The 18,775-nt window shown below is 45.8% G+C and overlaps 1 protein-coding gene across 3 annotated transcripts in view; it reads left to right on the top strand.

Annotated features, from left to right (window-relative positions):
- The first annotated feature begins 458 nt into the window (after positions 1-458).
- The window catches only part of LOC126998842 (uncharacterized), a 35,188-nt gene continuing 16,871 nt past the window's right edge, over positions 459-18,775 (top strand). The window contains exons 1-5 of one of the 3 annotated variants that reach the window (XM_050860991.1): positions 459-989; positions 8,160-8,271; positions 14,483-14,525; positions 15,253-16,619; positions 17,439-17,586. In XM_050860991.1, coding sequence (XP_050716948.1) covers positions 8,226-8,271; positions 14,483-14,525; positions 15,253-16,619; positions 17,439-17,586 — 1,604 coding nt within the window. In that variant the 5' untranslated portion in view covers positions 459-989; positions 8,160-8,225. Of the gene's footprint in view, positions 990-8,159; positions 8,272-14,479; positions 14,526-15,252; positions 16,620-17,438; positions 17,587-18,775 lie in introns of all 3 variants that reach the window. The other 2 variants (XM_050860989.1, XM_050860990.1) reach the window with 2 other exon arrangements.

Raw genomic sequence — 18,775 nt, 5'->3', positions numbered from 1 at the left:
AATGGCACAAAACTTGAGAGTAGACAAGTAAATTCAGACTGCACCAAGTTTTTCTTCACCAACGTTGTAGTGCAAGAATGGAATAAGCTCCCACCTTCAGTGGTCCAGTGTAACACGATTGATTCATTTAAAAACCAGCTCAACCGACACTTCCTTCAACTTAATATTTACTAAAGTAGAAATGCAAACTTTGTCTAATTTAATTTCACTTAGATATGAGAACAAACCACCTAGTCTGGACCATGTGGTCTGTGTGGTCTGAATATCTATGTAAATCTCTCTCTCTCTCTCTCTCTCTCTCTCTCTCTCTCTCTCTCTCTCTCTCTCTCTCTCTCTCTCTCTCTCTCTCTCTCTCTCTCTCTCTCTCTCTCTCTCCAATATATAACATGCGTAACAGTCCACACTCACTCCGTCTCCCTTCGCACCTCAGCCCCGCCCCCACACCCCTTCCCCCCAACGCCCCCTTCCTGCCTGCACACAGCCGCCCATGCAGCCGCCCGTACTAAGTCTGTCCTCACGCCTTGGTACGAGGGGGGCAGGGGGGCAGGGGAGCTCGAGAGGGAAGGGGTGATCCGTCTTGCCATAGCAGCCGTGCAGTGGGCAGTCCTCACCCGCGACACCCTCCGTCTTGTCCCCTCTGTGTGTGTGTGATCCTCCCCTTCCCTCCTCCTCCTCATCCTCCTCCTCGTCCTCCTAGGAGTGGCCAGAGGGTCCAGAGAGGAACAGACGCTGGGCAGACAACGCGGCGCGGCGGCGGGCGTACCATACCCTCAGACTAAGGTGGCGGCGGCGGGCGTGTGTGGCAGGTCTGCTCCTCCTCACCTGCTGCCCGGTTCTTTGTTTTGGCGCGGTCACTATCCCCGCCCCTCGCCCCTCAGTGACGCCCGGGCCTTTACCTCGCTTGCCTGGCCGACGCGCGCCCTCCGGTAACGTGGAAACTCCTGCGCTGCGCTCGAGCCCTGAGACCTGACCTGAGACCTGCACTGCTGGTAAGTAAGGAACCCGAAGGTGTCGCTAGTGTGCTGCAAGACGGCCTCCACTGAGCGCGTGTTTACATTGATCAAAGCTAATATGAAATGGACCACTACACACCTTTAGCACAGTGTCATAGGAAGGATTACTCCACCAGGTACAAAAATAATATCTACCATGACTTTAGCATCGCGTGTGTTGTTCCCGAGCAGTGGCAGCCATGAAAGGGAAAGCCGCACACGTATCTGAATCGTCAACAGCAATAATTGGATAATCAAGTGAAAAATCAAAGTGAAATCATGGAAATGTAAGCGTCGGCCTCAGTGTGTGTGTGTGTGTGTGTGTGTGTGTGTGTGTGTGTGTGTGTGTGTGTGTGTGTGTAAGTGGGTGAGAGGCATGCGCTCTATAGTAATTTGCTATAATCCACATATTTGCTTATCATGGATCCTGACACCGCGCATTCGATTGCACCTAAAAAAAAAAATAGTCAAGTTGCTCAGCCCACGAAATAAAGAAGCCCGCCACACTGTGTTACGCGGCGGCTCAACTTAACAGACGCACCTGCTAATATGCACACAGGTGAAGCACACAGGTAAGGCGCACACACATACAAACACACACACACACACACACACACACACACATTGGAAGACTATAAACAAACCGGTATAATAAATGCAGGCGGTAACAACAACAAAACCAGTAGTAGTAGTAGTAGTAGTAGTAGTAGTAGTAGTAGTGGCAGGAGTAGTAGTAGTAGTCGTAGTAGTAGTAGTAGTGGCAGGAGTAGTAGTAGTAGTCGTAGTAGTAGTAGTAGTAGTAGTAGTAGTAGTAGTAGTAGTAGTAGTAGTAGTAGTAGTAGTAGTAGTAGTAGTAGTAGTAGTAGTAGTAGTAGTAGTAGTAGTAGTAGATATAGTAGTAGTAGTGGCAGGAGTAGGAGTCAATTACTTATTCAAACTTAGCATGAGAGGCGAACGAGATGAGGTCGATATTGTCAGACGCTACCAACTCTCACATCAACTACTTACAAAGGCCAAAAATCAGATCAGTCAGGTACTCATGAGTGTTTCTTTAGGTCCATGGCACAGAAGACGAGTTAAACTGCCACCAGAGCCATAAAACTAACCCTGGAAATACCCACAACTCCCGTGAAAGACTTGTTAAATATGTGTAGATTACTTGGGCGCCGCAATGTTTAAGAATATATACGTCCCTTAGTAAGCATCGCCCTCCCCCAGTAGTCTAGGATCACTGCCCTGCGTTAGGCCTTGAGACGGGGAGCGCTCGTGAGGCATGAAGAAACTGACCGCCCGCCCGCTCTGCCAGGCTCTACTCGACACTCTACCCCCCTGCTTTACCCTTGCTGCTTATACGGCGCTGCGGGATGGATAAAAAGGGTCCGAGGGGCTGAGAGAGGCAGGGCACGGAGCAGGGCGAAGCGTGTGTGCGGGCGGGCGGGCGGGTGGGTCGCTGTTCCTGGGTGGCGAGTGGCGGGATGGTCCTAGGTTGGCCAACGTGTGCGGGTCGTCGAGGAACTAGATTCGACGTTTTAGTGACGAGAGACGAGGGAAAAAAAAGCACTATGGCCGCTTCAGGTATTTGTGTAGTGATGGGGGAAGCGGGGATGGGGTGGGGGAGGGTTGTGTGTGTGTGTGTGTGTGTGTGTGTGTGTGTGTGTGTGTGTTTTGAGTTGATTATACGTACACCTTCTTGCGATATGTGTTTATGTATGAGTGTGTGGATGTAGCTACGGATATTTTTTCTTTTATTTAGGGTGATATATAACAAGTTTGATCCTCTCTCTCTCTCTCTCTCTCTCTCTCTCTCTCTCTCTCTCTCTCTCTCTCTCTCTCTCTCTCTCTCTCTCTCTCTCTCTCTCTCTCTCTCTCTCTCTCTCTCTCTCTCTCTCTCTCTCTCTCTCTCTCTCTCTCTCTAACTATATATCTATCTATCTGTCTTGTCTTTCTTCCTTTATGATTCTTCTTCCTATTTCGATCATTATTTTCTTTATCACCGAAATACATAAAAAAAAAACAGACACCAGAAGACAAAAGAAGAAAAAGTTAAAACACACCAAAAAAAAAAAAGAGGGGGGGGGGGGAAGGGGGCGAGAGAGGAAGCGGGTTCAGTTTTTATATTCGTCGATTTTTTTTGTGAGCCGTTAATGTGATACGATGTTAGTCTTGCCTCGCCACTCTCGTTTCTCTCTCCTCTTTCACTCCATCTCCCTCTCTTTCCATTGCGGTTGGCCTTTGTTGTGAGCGATGAGTGGATGGAGATGAGAGAGAGAGGGGGAGGGGGCGTGGGCGGCGGAGAGGTGATGGGAAAGGGAGGTAAGCGTAGACAGGTAGGTGGGTAGGCAGGTAGGTAGAGGAAGTACTTTTGAAGACTTGAGTTGTGTGTTTACGTTGCGTCTTCTCTCCCTCCGCGAGCTCTCACGCTATCTCTCTCTTCTCTCCTCTCCCGACTCTATTCCTCTTCCTTCTTTTCTCTCTTCTTCTTCTTCTTCTTCTTCTTCTTCCCTTTTCTCTGCATGCTCTCCTCTGCAACCCATCTTCCTCTTCCTACTTTTCTCTCTTCTCTCTACATCCTCTCCTCTCCTCTCCCAGACTCTATTCCTCTTCCTTCTTTTCTCTTCTTCTTCCCTTTCCTCTGCATGCTCTCCTCTCCAACCTATCTTCCTCTTCTCTCTGTATTCTCTCCTCACCCAGACTTCTTCCTCTACCTTCTTTTTTTCATCTTTTTCTTCCCTTTTCTCTACATCCTCTCCTCTCCCAACCTTCTTCCTCTTCCTTCTTTTTCTTCCCTTTTCTCTACATCTCTCCTCTCCTCTCCCAACCTTCTTCCTCTTCCTTCTTTTTCCTCTTTTTCTTCCCTTTTCTCTACATCTCTCCTCTCCTCTCCCAACCTTCTTCCTCTTCCTTCTTTTTCTCTTTTTCTTCTCTTCTCTCTGTTTCCTCTTCTCGCCTCTCCCAACCCTCTTCCTCTTCGTTATTTTTATCTTTTTCTTCTCCCTTCTTCATTCGATCCTCTTATTCAGTTCACACTTACTCCCCCGACCTCTGCTTTCCTCTCCCTCAACCTCCGTCCTTATTTTTATCATCTTCCCTTCTTCATTTGATCCTCTTATGCAATTGACACTCTCTCCCATACTCTCCTTTCCTTCAACCCTCTCTCTCCTCCTTCTTTTCCTCCTCTTATTAGTATTTTCCTCTTCATACGATCCCTCACATGCACTCACTCTCCCATCCTCTCCTCTCCTCTTCTTCTACCCTCTTCTTATTCTTCCCCTCTTCATCCCATCCCTCACATGCACACACTCCCCGATCCTCTCCTTTTCCTAAACCTCCTCCCTCCTTTTTCTCTTTATTTTTTTCACTCTCTTCATTGGATCCCCTTCTTCAGTTCACACGCAATCCCCCATCCTCTTCTCTCCTCTCCATCAACACATTTCCTCTTTCTTTGCCATCCTCTTCTTCTTTCCCTTATGCTATTCACACTCACTCCCCTCTCCTCTCCTTAATTCAACGCACATCCCCCTTCTCCTCTTCTCGCTCTTGCTTTCTCCCCCTCCCCCTTCGTCCCCTCATTATATTCATGCTCCTTTTCAGCGCCGCTCTCTCTCCCCGCTCTTTATCAGTCTCACGGTTCGTCGCGTGTGTGAGATAAGGCCGAGGGAGTGGCGGTGGTGTTGGTGGTGCAGTCAAATTGTTTACACTGCGTCCTTCCAAGTGTCACTGCTTATTAACTCTCCTTGCTGGTGTTGGTGATGGTTTTGTTACTTTTACTTTGACTGTTATTGCTACTACTGTTGATGCTGATGTCATTGTTATATTTCTGTTGGTGGTGGTGGTTGGTGGTGGTTTTACGACTTCGAGTGTTACTACTACTACTACTACTACTACTACTACTACTACTTCTGCTACTACTTCTACTGTTGATGGTATTATTAGTTTTGTTGTTGTTGTTGTTGTTGTTGTTTATGATGCTGTTATTTCTCTGGTTGCTCTCTACCGGTTTGTTTACTGATTCCTTTTAGAGCTGCGCCGTTTGTTTGTGTTACTCTTGTTGTTGTTGAGGATGTTTGTTGATCAGGAGGTGGAGGATGTTGTTTTTGTTTTTATTGTTGTTGTACTTTTTTATTCTTTTTCTTTTTCTTCTCTTTCTTTCTCTTTTTTTTTTCTTTTTAATTTATTCATTCATTTCTTCTTCTTCTTCTTCTTCTTCTTCTCCTTTTTCATCTTCTTCTCCTTCTTCTTCTTTTTCTTCTTTTTCTTCTTTTTCTCCTTCTTAATAATGTGGATGAAGCATTTATCATCAGCATTTATATATTTTTTCCTTCCTGCGGCAAGTCAATTAACCATTTTCGAAGTATATACCTTTTTTTTTTTCCTGGCATTTTTTTCTCTCCAACAACCTCATCATTCTCGCCACCAAACCGCAAACCATCCCAACGCCCCCCGCTCATTATACATCAGTGTCTGCCTAATCAGTCTGCGGAGAGGGGGAGGGGGGGAGAGGCTGACTGGCTGGCTTCCTGACTGACTGACTGACTGACTGATTGGCTGGCTGACTGGCTGGATAGTAAGCTGAATAGATGGATGGACTGATGGATAGAAGGCTGACTGACTGACTGACTGGCTGGATAGTAAGCTGAATAGATGGATGGACTGATGGATAGAAGGCTGACTGGTTGACTGGCTGAATGGTGGATGAATGAACGGTAGGATAGGTGAATGGATGGATGGCTTGACGGACGAAAGGTTGGATGTTTGGGGGGATAAGTGGATGGTGCAGTGGGGATAGCCTGTAGACTTGTAGTTAATGGACTGGCTGGCGGTTGGTTGGACAGATGAACGGATGGTGCAGCGATAAGAGACTCGTTGACTTGTATTTAATTGACGGAGGTCTTAAGTCTCGGGCGGAGCAACTCTTGGCGGCAACACATTCCCGTAACCCTGAGGCATGAAGGTGTGCTCTCGGTCGCTTAGGAGAGTTTTAGGGTTGTATTCTTTAGCATTTCGGCCCCAGAGCACAGACACGTTTCCCAAGACTTTTGTATATAGGTGTTATGGGAAAGTCCATGAGTAGTTTTATGATCCTGGTGGTAGTCTGATAAATCTTCGGCACCATTTTTTTTTTTTTTTTTTTTTTTTACGTTGCGGCCTATTGCGCCGGTAGGTGGATCCTGATGGTCGATCCAAGGCTTCTTCCCATAGGGGCCTGATGGTCGGTCCAAGGCTTCTTCCCGGTGGATCCTGATGGTCGGTCCAAGGCTTCTTCCCGGTGGGGCCTGATGGTCGGCCTAGCCCGTTCTGGAGCAGGCGAGTGTTTATAGTGGCGCCATCTTGCATTGGCTCATTCTGCCCTCCCGGAGCTCATCTTTAATTCTAGAATCTAGAGTCCGGGTTGCTAGGTGCATGGTTTTCTGGACAGCATGTGGGTAATTTTAAGCCACTCGGCGGTGGCTGAAAAATCTCAGCTTGATGGTACCGGTCGGAGATTGAACTCGCGTCCTCCTGAACGCGGGGCCGTCTCGTTATCCGTTCAGCCACCGCCTCCCCTATGGACGTGAATCTCTTTTTCAACCTTTAGAGCAATTAACGTGAAAGAAAACACAAACAAGAGAATCCGTTTAAGTTCCTTCTCGGCTTTTTTTTTACCATGAACGTGAGAAAAACAAGCAAGAAAATCCGTTTAAGTTCCTTTTCGGCCTTTTTAACCATGAACGTGAGAAAAACAAGCAAGAGAATCCGTTTAAGTTCCTTCTCGACCTTTTTAACCATGAACGTGAGAAAACACAAACAAGATAATCCGTTTAAGTTCCATCTCGGCCTTTTTAACCATGAACGTGAGAAAAACAAACAAGAGAATCCGTTTAAGTTCCTTTTCGGCCTTTTTAACCATGAACGTGAGAAAAACACAAACAAGAGAAACCGTTTAAGTTCCTTTTCGGCCTTTTTAACCATGAACGTGAGAAAAACACAAACAAGAGAATCCGTTTAAGTTCCTTTTCGGCCTTTTTAACCATGAACGTGAGAAAAACACAAACAAGAGAATCCGTTTAAGTTCCTTCTCAGCCTTTTAACCATGAACGTGAGAAAAACACAAACAAGAGAATCCGTTTAAGTTTCTTCTCAGCCTTTTAACCATGAACGTGAGAAAAACACAAACAAGAGAATCCGTTTAAGTTTCTTCTCAGCCTTTTAACCATGAACGTGAGAAAAACACAAACAAGAGAATCCGTTTAAGTTCCTCTTCGGCCTTTTTAACCATGAACGTCAGAAAAACAAACAAGAGAATCCGTTTAAGTTCCTTCTCAGCCTTTTAACCATGAACGTGAGAAAAACAAGCAAGAGAGTCCGTTTAAGCTCCTTCTCGGCCTTTTTAACCATGAACGTGAGAAAAACACATAAGAGAATCCGTTTAATCTATTTTTCAGCCTTTCCAACCATGAACATGAAAAAAAAAACACATAAGAGAATCCGTTTAATCTATTTTTCAGCCTTTAGAACCATGAACATGAAAAAGAAAAACATAAGAGAATCCGTTTAAATTCCTCTTCGGCCTTTGGAAACAGTTGATGGGAGAGGCGGAAGCGTCTGAGAATACCGATCTAAGTCTTCTCGAACTCAGGCTCCAGTTGACGATGAGGAACCCGGACTCGAGCTTCAGCGTTGGCGGCGATGGGCGGTGTGCGTGCAGCCGGGCCGGAGCATCAAGTTTGGGATCTGTACCGGCGGAGTGACGGCTGACGGCTGCAGTGTTTACGTTAAGGTTCAGCGGCGACGACAAGTGTTTGGAGAATACTTGGCAAGGCGAGACGGAGAAAAGAGAGAGTCTGGCTGGCGTGTGGGAGGGTCTGGGATGGTAAGGGTACTACAAGGGCTTTTAAGAGGATTGTTTGGGTCGCTATGGTAATGGAGGTGGAAAGGGTTGGCAAAACACTGCAAAGAAAATAATCGGTACTCTACACTTTCTTTTCGGTTTGAGGGTTGAGGAGGTTGACCACTGCCGGGTTTCTGAGACAAGTCATGTTCGATAAGTGATCATTTTTTTGCAGGGACTAAACGCTTCCCATCTGCTGCATAATTCTTCAATAAGTGATCATTTTTTGCAGGAACCAAACGTTTTCCATCTGCTACGTAAATCTTCACTTTAATGGCTTTATCTTCCTTCCTCCCCAGCCTCCTCCTTCTCCTCCTCCTCCTCCTCCTCCTGACGGGCGTGAGGGAGGAGCCGCCGCAGCGAGGATGAGGGCGGGAGGCCGAGGGCTGCTTCTTCTGATCCTCGTGTGTGGTAAGTAAGTGCCGTTCGTTGTTGCAGAGATTAATCCTTTCCCAGCGCGGGCGACAAAAAACTAGGCGGGATGGTCAGTCTGCCCACGCACTGATGGACTATAAGCATTAAGTTAAACCGTTCATGTCGCAATTAGGCGCCGTCGTCCTAAAGGGGAGGTTAGCGCCGCCAGGGAGAAGCTAAATCAAGACGTTACGTGTTTTCCTTCCTGCGCTCCACACGTCCCCTGCATGCCCGACCCGGAAGAAGGCGAAGAAGAAGAAGAAAAAAGATGGAAAAGAAAAAAGAAGAACAAGTAGAACAATAACGATAGTGAATAACAACAACAACAACAACAACAATCACTAGAGGAAGAAGAAGATGAAGAAGATGAATAATAATAATAATAATAATAATGATAATAATAATAATAATAATAATAATAATAATAATAATAATAATAATAATAATAATAATAATAATAATAATAATAATAATAATAATAAGAATAAGAATAAGAATAAGAATAAGAAGAATAAGAATAAGAAGAAGAAGAAGAAGAAGAAGAAGAAGAAGAAGAAGAAGAAGAAGAAGAAGAAGAAAAAAAAGAAAAAATGAAGAACAAGAAGTACAACAAAAATGATATTATATACCACCATCACCAACAACGACAACAACAACAACAACAACAACAACAACAACAACAAGAACGACCCTTTGACCCGACCCGGCAGGAGATGAACACGTGAGACGAGACTCAATGCATCCACCCCACCGCTCACCCCACCAACGTATACCCGCGTCCTTGCCTCCTCCTCTTATACCGCCCCTACAGCAGCTTACCGATCTTTTCACACCCCGAGCATGCGTCCAGAAGCGATACCGTCGATAACACGAACTTAGGGAGAAGGGTTTTGCTTTAGCTGGAAGTTGGAGGTTGTTTTTTAGTGGTCTATTTTGGTTCCCCGCGGCCGGAAGTTGATAAGAGGCGTGGATTGGATTGGTGCAACTTCATACGCCGGGGAGTGTGAGCAAAGGTCGAGGTCTGAGAAGAATACGATGAGGAGTGGCTTGGAGGAGTGGTCAAAGGTGCGTGTGTGTGTGTGTGTGTGTGTGTGTGTGTGTGTGTGTGTGTGTGTGTGTGTGTGTGAGTGGCCGGGCGTGGCTATGCAGGGAACGATTCACACACACATGCCCATAACTTTTTGTCGTAGCCCCGCGTGAGGATCAGACGCAGCAGCCCTGAGACTCGGCCTTGTTCCTCCCTCCATGCCAGGCCGCTGAGTGTCCCCGTGATTGCTTGCTTGCTTGCTTGCTTGTTGTTGTTGTTGTTGCCCACTGCTGAGTTTGTCCGTCCGTCCGTTCACCCTTTTCTGATTTACGGTATATCTAGCTGGGAAACATCTCAATGGCAATAAACAAAGGAAAAACAGAAAAACTCGCTAATTCGCTGTTCGTGCAAAGTAAACAAGAGTGACCAGGAGAGAGATCAATTTTCCCCTAAACACAATAGCGACATCTTCAAACCATTATCTGATCCTTTACTTGTGGGATGATCCTGATACATGATTCCCTTTCCGCCTCTTCTTCTTTCCCCTCACGCCCGAATCCACAATCTCCGTAAAAGCGAATAACTGAAAGAAGATGTAAATCAACGGCCACCGGAAGCACGTGCCAGACGTAGTGCTTCATCGTCTCAGTTTTTGCTCCTTCACCCTCGAGTCTGACTTCCTACCAGCCCGTAAAAAGGAGTAAATAAAACGATATACAAAGTCAATGGCAACCGGAAAACACGTGCAAGACAAGAGTACACTTGAAGCTCTCAGCCACGTTCTCTTGGCGGCCGGAGCAGCAAAACAAATCCTTCACCTTCACCTCCTCCTCCTCCTCCTTATCCTTGCTTGCGATGGGCGGCGCGGCGCAGCTCTGTACGTTGACAGCCTCGCCGCGGCACACGTGGGCCGCCGCTGCTGTGGCTATGCTCGGCGCGCCACCACCACACGCCAAACCCTCCACATTGCTGACTTGTTTGGTCGCCACAAGGACGCTCTTCTCCCTTTTCCTGAGGCTCTCCTTTTATCAAACGCTGCGGATGAACCGTTCCCCGCTTAAGGCAATAATTCTCGGGTTGGGATGAGTAGAAAAGGAGAAAGAAAAATAAACTTATGGGCGTAGACGTCCTTCCTGCCTTCCTGCCTGGCGCGGCGGACAAACTCGGCGACGCTTTCATCTTCAAGGTCTCAAGGTCATCTGCGTAAATCTCGGATCGGATAAAGCCCGTCTTCACCGCCCGCGCCGCGCCCTCCCTCGCCCGCGGTCGACACACCTGCCCATCAACGCGGTCATGGTTGCCTAACAAGGTTCCGCCTCAACTGAGCTTCACGTTAAAAATAACCAGACAAGCATGGAGGTGGAGGAAGGGTATGGAGGCGGAGGAAGGTTGAAGTCCCAGAATAAAGCATCGTCAGCCTATCCACACGATTATAACTCCATATTTTCAACATTTCAGGGCTTACACACTCACATTTTGTAAGACGTTCGTAGAGGATGTGTTAATATTTCCATAAGTATAAGCCTAGTGATAGTGTGACAAGGCTTCTGTGTCATGAATGTGAAAAACACTTATGAGAATCCGACTATATCTCTTCTGTGAGCTTTGGCAATAGTTGTGAGAGCCGAAAGCGTCTGTGAATATGGGCCTGAGACGCACACATCACAATCCTATGGCCAGTCCGACAGTCCAACACCGTGTCATTGCAAGCGCCCAAACCCAACTATACTCTCCACAGTGATCCGTTATTTCTACTCAATACCAGATACTAATAAAGAGATTCCCTGTGTGGTTTCCTAAAATTTCCTTCTCCTTTTTATATCAACGCCAAACACTAGGGCTACAAAGAGTTTTCGTCGTGTTTTGTGTTTGGTTGGGGAGCTCACAAACGTAGTGTACTGGACTCCCTGTAGCACACTCATGAGAACGTAGCACAGCAGGGTCCGTGACGAGAATGAGGGATGACAGAGAGAGATGTGTGCCTGTCTGGGCCGCTCTGATCAGGCAGACGCGAGATAACCTTAAAAAGAAGGGACTGGCGGCTCGGGGTTTGCGGACTGGATTCCAACCCTCCGTAGCCCTCGTTTGGGGAGAAGAGGTAAACACAACTCTTAAGGGTGAATGAAGGACGAAGGCCGGGGATGCGCACGTCTACATAGCTGGGGCGCGCGAGTGGACCAGGCGATGCGAGGTTTGAAAGGAATGAAGTGACAGGAATGATAAAACTAGATTCCATTCCATTCCTCCGAGACTTCACACTTTGGAAGATACCAACAGATACTTAAAGAAAAATGAAGGACAAAGGTTAAGAAACGAGCTTGAATGGGACGCTTTGAATATGGAGGTGCGAGACTTGAGAAGAATAAAATACGTGGCAGGAAAGATAAGACAACCTAGACTCCATTCCATTCTTTCGAGACTTCACACTATGCAAGATACAAATATGTTAAGGAGAATGAAGGACAAAGGTTAAGAAACGAGCTTGAACGGGACGCTTGGAAAAGGCAGGTGCGAGACTTAAGAAGAATAAAATACGTGGCAGGAAAGACAAGACAACCTAGACTCCATTCCATTCTTTCGAGACTTCACACTTTGCGAGATACAGAATGAAGGACACAGGTTAAGAGATGGATCTAAATAGGACGCTTCAGACAGTCATGTGCAAGGTTTAAGAAGAAGAGTGGCAGTAATGATAACAAAATCTGGACTCGTTTCCTTTCCTCTAACACTTCACGCTCTGCAAGACACAAACAGATGACGATGGACGAAGATCATGAGACGAGTATAAATGGGGCGATTCGACCCGGCATGCAGAGGCGAGGCTTGAGAAGAAAGAATCCACAGAGCAGAGGACAAGGCCTGGACACAATTTCCCCGCTTTGGGATGTGTCAACAGATACTTAAGGGAACATGAAGGACGAAGGTTAGGCGTGCACAAGTATACCTGGGGCGCTGTGACCAGGGAAGGCGAGGCTTGAATATCGTGGCAGGGCAAAGGAGACAAAGACTAGATTCTGCCTCTCAGCTTCTCGTTACGGTGGAAGAGAGAAAAAAAGGGGTCTTGAAGGATGAGGGACGAAGGTTAAGGATGCAAGTTCAGCTGGAGGGACGCTTCATCTTACCAGGCACGGCGAGGCTTCTAAAGAATGAATTGAGAAGGCAGAGGAGGACGCGGCCTGGCGGGTGAGCCGAAGTCCTCCCTTTTAAGGCTTCGCAGCTATAACTCATCTGATTCACACGTCCCGCTGCCCGCCCAAGTCCCTGGCCATGTTAGGTCCAAGCTTCCAGGCTCTGCTATTGCCGGCCCGAAGCACGTCATGATCCAGGGGGAATAATGAAGACGCATCCCCCATTATGCCGAGCAAAGGAGGGACCATGGAGGGACAGTGCGGTGGCCAGCGGTTCTGTGTTCGGTGTGAGTCGCGTTGCCTTCCCCTTTGTGTTGTTGGTTTGCTCGGCGTCGAAGGGATTTGAGGGAAGGAGTCACCGCACATAAAGAGACTGACAGAGAGACAGACACAGGGAATGAGAGGAAGAATGAATGAATGAAAAGGAAAATAATGAATGAATGGAAGAAGCGAAGAAGAATGAATGAATGAATGAAAAAGAAAATTAATGGATGTATGAAATGAAGAAAAGGAGAATAAATGAATGAAATGGAAAACTAATGAATGAAAGGAACGAAGAAAAAGAGAATGAATGAATGGAAAAGGAAACTAATGAATGAACGAAGAAAAAAATGAATGAATGAAAAAGAAAAAATAATGAATTGAACGAAGAAAAAATGAATGAATGAATGAAAAAGAAAAATTATGAATAAAAGGAACGAAGATAAAAGGATGAATGAATGAATGGAACACACACACACACACACACACACACACACACACACACACACACACACACACTCATAGTCTTGTTAGTCTTTACTTTTTGCTTATACTTTTTCTTATTACTTTTCTCCTTTACTGTGAGTTTGTTTTTTATTGTTTTTACTTTATTTGTTGTTTTGACTGCTTATTGACTCATTTAGATTTTTTTTTTTTTTTTTTTTGATGATTACTGGATTCTACTTAATTTCTACCACACGAATAAATAATTAATCCATCAATCAATTATTATTATTACTATTATTATTGTTATTATTATTATTATTATTATTATTATTATTATTATTATTATTATTATTATTATTATTATTATTATTATTACCTCCGCCAACGAAGCTGGAAGGAGATTATATTTTCGGTCCAGTCAGTATGTTTGTTTGTTTGTTTGTTTGTTCGTTAACAGTCTCCTGTGCACAGTTTTGCGGATATCTCAACCATTTTTTCAGGGAAGCTTCGTGTCCATCCAGAATAGAACCCATTAATTTTTTTTTATGTCAAAGGTCAAAGGTCAAGGTCAAAGTTGCACAAAACGTTAGATTGGCCATAACTTCGGTTCTCTTCATCGTAGAGACTTCAGACTGGTTCATATTTTAGCTCATGGAAAGACGCACCTTGCATGGCCTTGACCTTGACCTTTGATCTTGACCTCGAAAAGTTCGCCCAAGGTCAAAATTTAAAAAAAAAATAGAATTTCATCAAATTTCGAAACAAATGCTTCCATATGATGCGTGTCCATCCATAATAAAACCCATTAAATTTTTTTATGTCAAGGATCATGGTCAAGGTCGCACAAACCGTCAGATTGGCCATAACTTCGGTTCTCTTCATCGTAGAGACTTCAGACTTGGTTCATATTTTAGCTCATGGCCTTGCATGGCCTTGACCTTGACCTTTAACCTTGACCTCGAAAAGTTCGCCCAAGGTCAATGTTTTCAAAAAATGGAATTTCATCAAATTTCGAAACAAATGCTTTCACATGATGCACCTTGCATGGCCTTGATCTTGACCTTTGACCTTGACCTCGAAAAGTTCGCCCAAGGTCAAAGTTTCCAAAAAAATAGAATTTCATCAAATTTCGAAACATATGCTTCCATATGATGCATAGGATCACAGTTGATGCCCATACCAATTTTCAGGACGATCTTTGGCGGAGGTGTGCACTCTCCGAGTGCTATGCGTCTATATCATATTATATTATATTATTATTATTATTATTATTATTATTATTATTATTATTATTATTATTATTATTATTATTATTATTATTATTGCTGTTTTTCCTCCCCAGCAGTCAGCGTGAGCCTCGGCGAGTCACGTGTCCACAGACGGTCCAGGTGTGTACAGGTGACTTTGTATACCTTCCCTTTACCTGGACTTGCTTCATTCATTAGTGCCGTAAACGGTTTTTTTCTATTTTGTAAACGTAAATTATCTTTTTTTTTATCTCGGTTTACTTCACAGCCTTGGTTTATTCTTTTTGTTTATTCTTATTCTTATTCTTATTATTGTTATTGTTAGTGTTATTGTTGTTATTATTATTATTATTATTATTATTATTATTATTATTATTATTATTATTATTATTATTATTATTATTATTATTATCCTTCTTCTTTTTCTTTTTCTTTTTCCTTTTCTTCTTTTTCTTTTTCTTTTAATTCTTTTTCTTTTTCTTTTTCTTTTTCTTCTTTTTCTTTTTATTCTTTTTTTTCTTTTTCTTTTTCTTTTTCTGCTTTTTCTTCTTTCTTCTTCTTCTTCTTCTTCTTCTTCTTCTTCTTCTTTTCATTTTTCTTCTTCCTCTTCTTCCTCTTCTTCTTCTCCTTTATCTTCTTCTCTTATTCTATGGGTTGTTTCCTTTTGGTTTGTTTCCATTTGTATCAAATTCTCTATGTCGTTTTACTTTCACTTTCATTAGCTAGCGATAATAACATTTTATCATTACTACTACTACTACTACTACTACTACTACTACTACTACTACTACTGCTATTACTACTACTACTACTACTATTCCTGCTGCTAATATAAAAAAATACTAAGGTTACTAATTTTGTATTACAGGACAAGCTGGATACAATCTTATCATCCACAACCATACGCAAATACAATAGCCAGCAACAACAACAACAACAACAACCGCAGGAGCCACCATCGCAACGGTAACATCAATAGTCACCTTCAGCACAACGCCTTCAACAGCTACAGTCGCGACCACAACAGACAGGCCCTCAAAAGTATAAGCAACAACAATAACAACCATCACCACAACAACCATCGCAGGAACAATCGACATCACACTCGCAGCATTTTGAATAGGAACAACAATAACAACCACAACTACAACAGCTTCAACAACCACACAGGAAGAAACAGCAACCAACGTCATCATCAGTTCCACCCCTCACGCAACAACCACCACCACCACAACCGCAACCACAAAAACAACAACCCACGCCATGCAAATCACAACAAACATCGCACCAATCACCACCAACACCACCAAAACCATCACCAACAACAACAGCTACAACGTCAACTCCAACTACCCAACCTGGCTTTCCACCACCTGCACAACCAGCCAAACCACCCCCTCGGTCACCACATCAAGAGGCGCCTGCACGGGATGATGAAACGAAGACTCCACCACCAGCCCTTCCAAACGCCCTTCTTCCAACCCCAGAGAACGCAAGCTTCCCTACGCTCCTCCCTCGCGGACGGTCTCAGTTACCACCCTCGCCCGCAACTTTGGGACCTGAGCAGACTACACAACCACCACGAAAGGGTCATCCAGCACCTGAGTTCCCGTTTCCGCGAACACATGATGAGGATGAAGTCTAAAAGCGTCCCCCACCTCGCCGCCAGCCACTACCGCCCCCACCACCGCAGTCCCAGCAGCCACCGCCCCTCGCACCATTTATCCCGACGCAGGGGCCATGACAGCAGCCTCCACAGCAGTCGACGAGGTAACTGCCACCATGATAACCCCCTCCAGCATGAGAGGAGAACGGTGGACGGGGCTCGAGGGGGCGGCACGCAGTTCAAGATACCAAGAACACCTACCATCGTGCCTGAAGATGTGGAGGTGTTCCAATGGCCGAATCCTCCACCCACCACTACTACCACCACCACCACCACGACCACGACCACCACCACGACGACTCCACGACCCAACACCATCGACGACAGACAAATGACAAACTGTACCCCAGCGGGAACTTTCGGACATAACCCTTTCCTAAGTTTCGGGTCCTCGCGTGGGCGGCTCCCCGTCTGCCCGCCCATACCCACGGCGACACTGCCCGACCCCTTCCCCCGTAACCCGCTCCTCAACGGCCTCCTCCCCAGCGCCACGCCTCCCGCTGCGCCAGGCTGGGAGGGGCGCAGCGACACCCTTCCGACGAGCGTTCAGGATCACCTCAACCAAGGCCGTGAGCACCGTTTTCTTTGTTTCCTCTAACGCATGGCTGACTAACTGGCTTCTCGTGTGTTTTTAGGTGTTACTCTGAAATACCTCACCATGGAATATACGAGTATCAGCGCCTAGGAAGATAAATACTTAAAAAAACAAACAACAACAAAAAAAAAACTCTACGGTGACAACACACCCATCTCTTCCCTATATCCAGTCATTATCGGCTATTATTAGTCGACTACAGGTTAAAGGTCTTTCCCAACCCTCTCCACCTCTGAAAACCAGCTTGTTTTCTTTACTGGTCTCTCACCTCTAGGATAAGATAACTGACCAACTTTCCTCTTCTTGATCCTCCTGTTCCCTCAGTACTCTTCCCTCTTCTCTTTCCATAACACGGCACCATTCTAACTTGACACAGTGACAACTACCTTTTCTCATTTCTGGTCTCCCTCCTTCTGTTTGTATCATCACTCCACGCTTTCCTTGCCATCGATCCCCACTTAACCCTCTCACCTTCATATTGTCCCCCCATCTACTTGTCCCCACTAACGCTCTCACTTTGCTATTGTCCCCATATGCCTTTCCTTACTAACGCCCCTTATATACCTGCCCTCATTAACGCTCCTACCTTACTTTTGTCCCCCCCTCTACTTGTCCTCACTTACGCACTCACTTCACTATTGTCCCCATCTGTCTGTCCTCACCAACACTCACACTGCTTTTGTCTCCATTTTCCTGTCCTACCTTCCTATTGTCCCCACATCTACTTATCCTCACTATCGCTCTAACTTTGCTTCTGTCCCCATCTGCCTCCCTCACTCCCCTCCTTCCCCAGCAGACCCACGCACGCCTCCAGCCAGCCCCGACAGCCCCGCCTCCTCCATCCCCTGCATCAAGTGCCCGCCAGACACCCGCGTGCAGGCCCCGAGAGGAAGGGACTGTGTCTACGCCCAAACGCCCAGCCCCATCCCATGCACCGCGCAGTGAGTCCTTGAAGTATATCCCCAGTTCACCGTGTCTTGTCCTAGCTTCCACCTGTCCCATCCCAGCACGCTTTTCCCAGTCATAGCTTATCCCAGTCTCATCCCAGCTTACACCAGTCCTAGTATACCCAGTCCCAGCATACCTTCACCCATCCCAGCTTACACCAGTCCCATCCCAGCTTACATGAGTCCCATCACAGCTTAACTCAGTCTCACCCCAGCTTACACTAGTCCCATCCCAGCATGCCTTCCCCTATCCCAGCTTAACTCAGTCCGTCTCGGCTTACATCAGTCCCATCACAGCTTAACCCAGCCTCATTCCAGCTTACATTAGTCCCATCCCAGCATACCTTCCCCTATCCCAGCTTAACTCAGTCCTATTCCGGCTTACATCAGTCACAGATTACGCAGCCCCAGCATACTTTCCACTCTCCCAGCTTAACCAAATCCATTCTACCTCCGCCTAGCTAATCCCAGTCTGGCTTAGCACAGCTTTAAGCGTATTTCAACCCACGTACTAAGTTTAGGATATCTTGCAGAGACCCCATGACATACCGTTTTTCGCAAATATCTTTCAAACGAAGACTCGGATCAGCATGGAGCTTTGACACAGATTGTTTCACACACTCCGCTAATTTTTGACGCTATTGTGCACTGCCAGATGCGGTCAATTATGGCGTTTACTCTTGACTGTGATGGCAAAACCTGCGTGAGCCACTTACACATTCGAACAGGTGAGGCGTGACGCATTTGTGACGTGTATCCACCACCTACCTCCACCCCTGGCTTCCCCTACTCCCATCCCTCCCTCCTACCCTCCTCCTTCTCCCCCGCACTCTGCCCCAGCCATCTTTCTCCCCCATACTTCCCCCCTCCCCCGCCCCACCTCTCTCTCTCTCTCACTCTCTCTCTCTCTCTCTCTCACTCTCTCTCCCTCTCTCGTGCGCTGTACACGAGATATGAATCCATGCACACGTATGACTTGAATTAATGGCAGATACATAAAATTATATGCCGTCTGCATCAGCATCAACAGTGATGACAAGGATAACCTGTTTGTCGATGGTGATGAATATTAAAGTAACATTATGTGGTCAGTTATTTGCATTATTAATTCACCCATCATATACTCGCTGACTATTTTTGTGTGCTATGACTTTTTAACATATCTACATGAACCCATATCGTA

Source organism: Eriocheir sinensis, chromosome 15 (genome assembly GCF_024679095.1).
Source record: "Eriocheir sinensis breed Jianghai 21 chromosome 15, ASM2467909v1, whole genome shotgun sequence".
Taxonomy (NCBI): domain Eukaryota; kingdom Metazoa; phylum Arthropoda; class Malacostraca; order Decapoda; family Varunidae; genus Eriocheir; species Eriocheir sinensis.
Note: the sequence above shows the minus strand (reverse complement) of the source record. Positions and strands in the feature narration are given on the sequence as shown.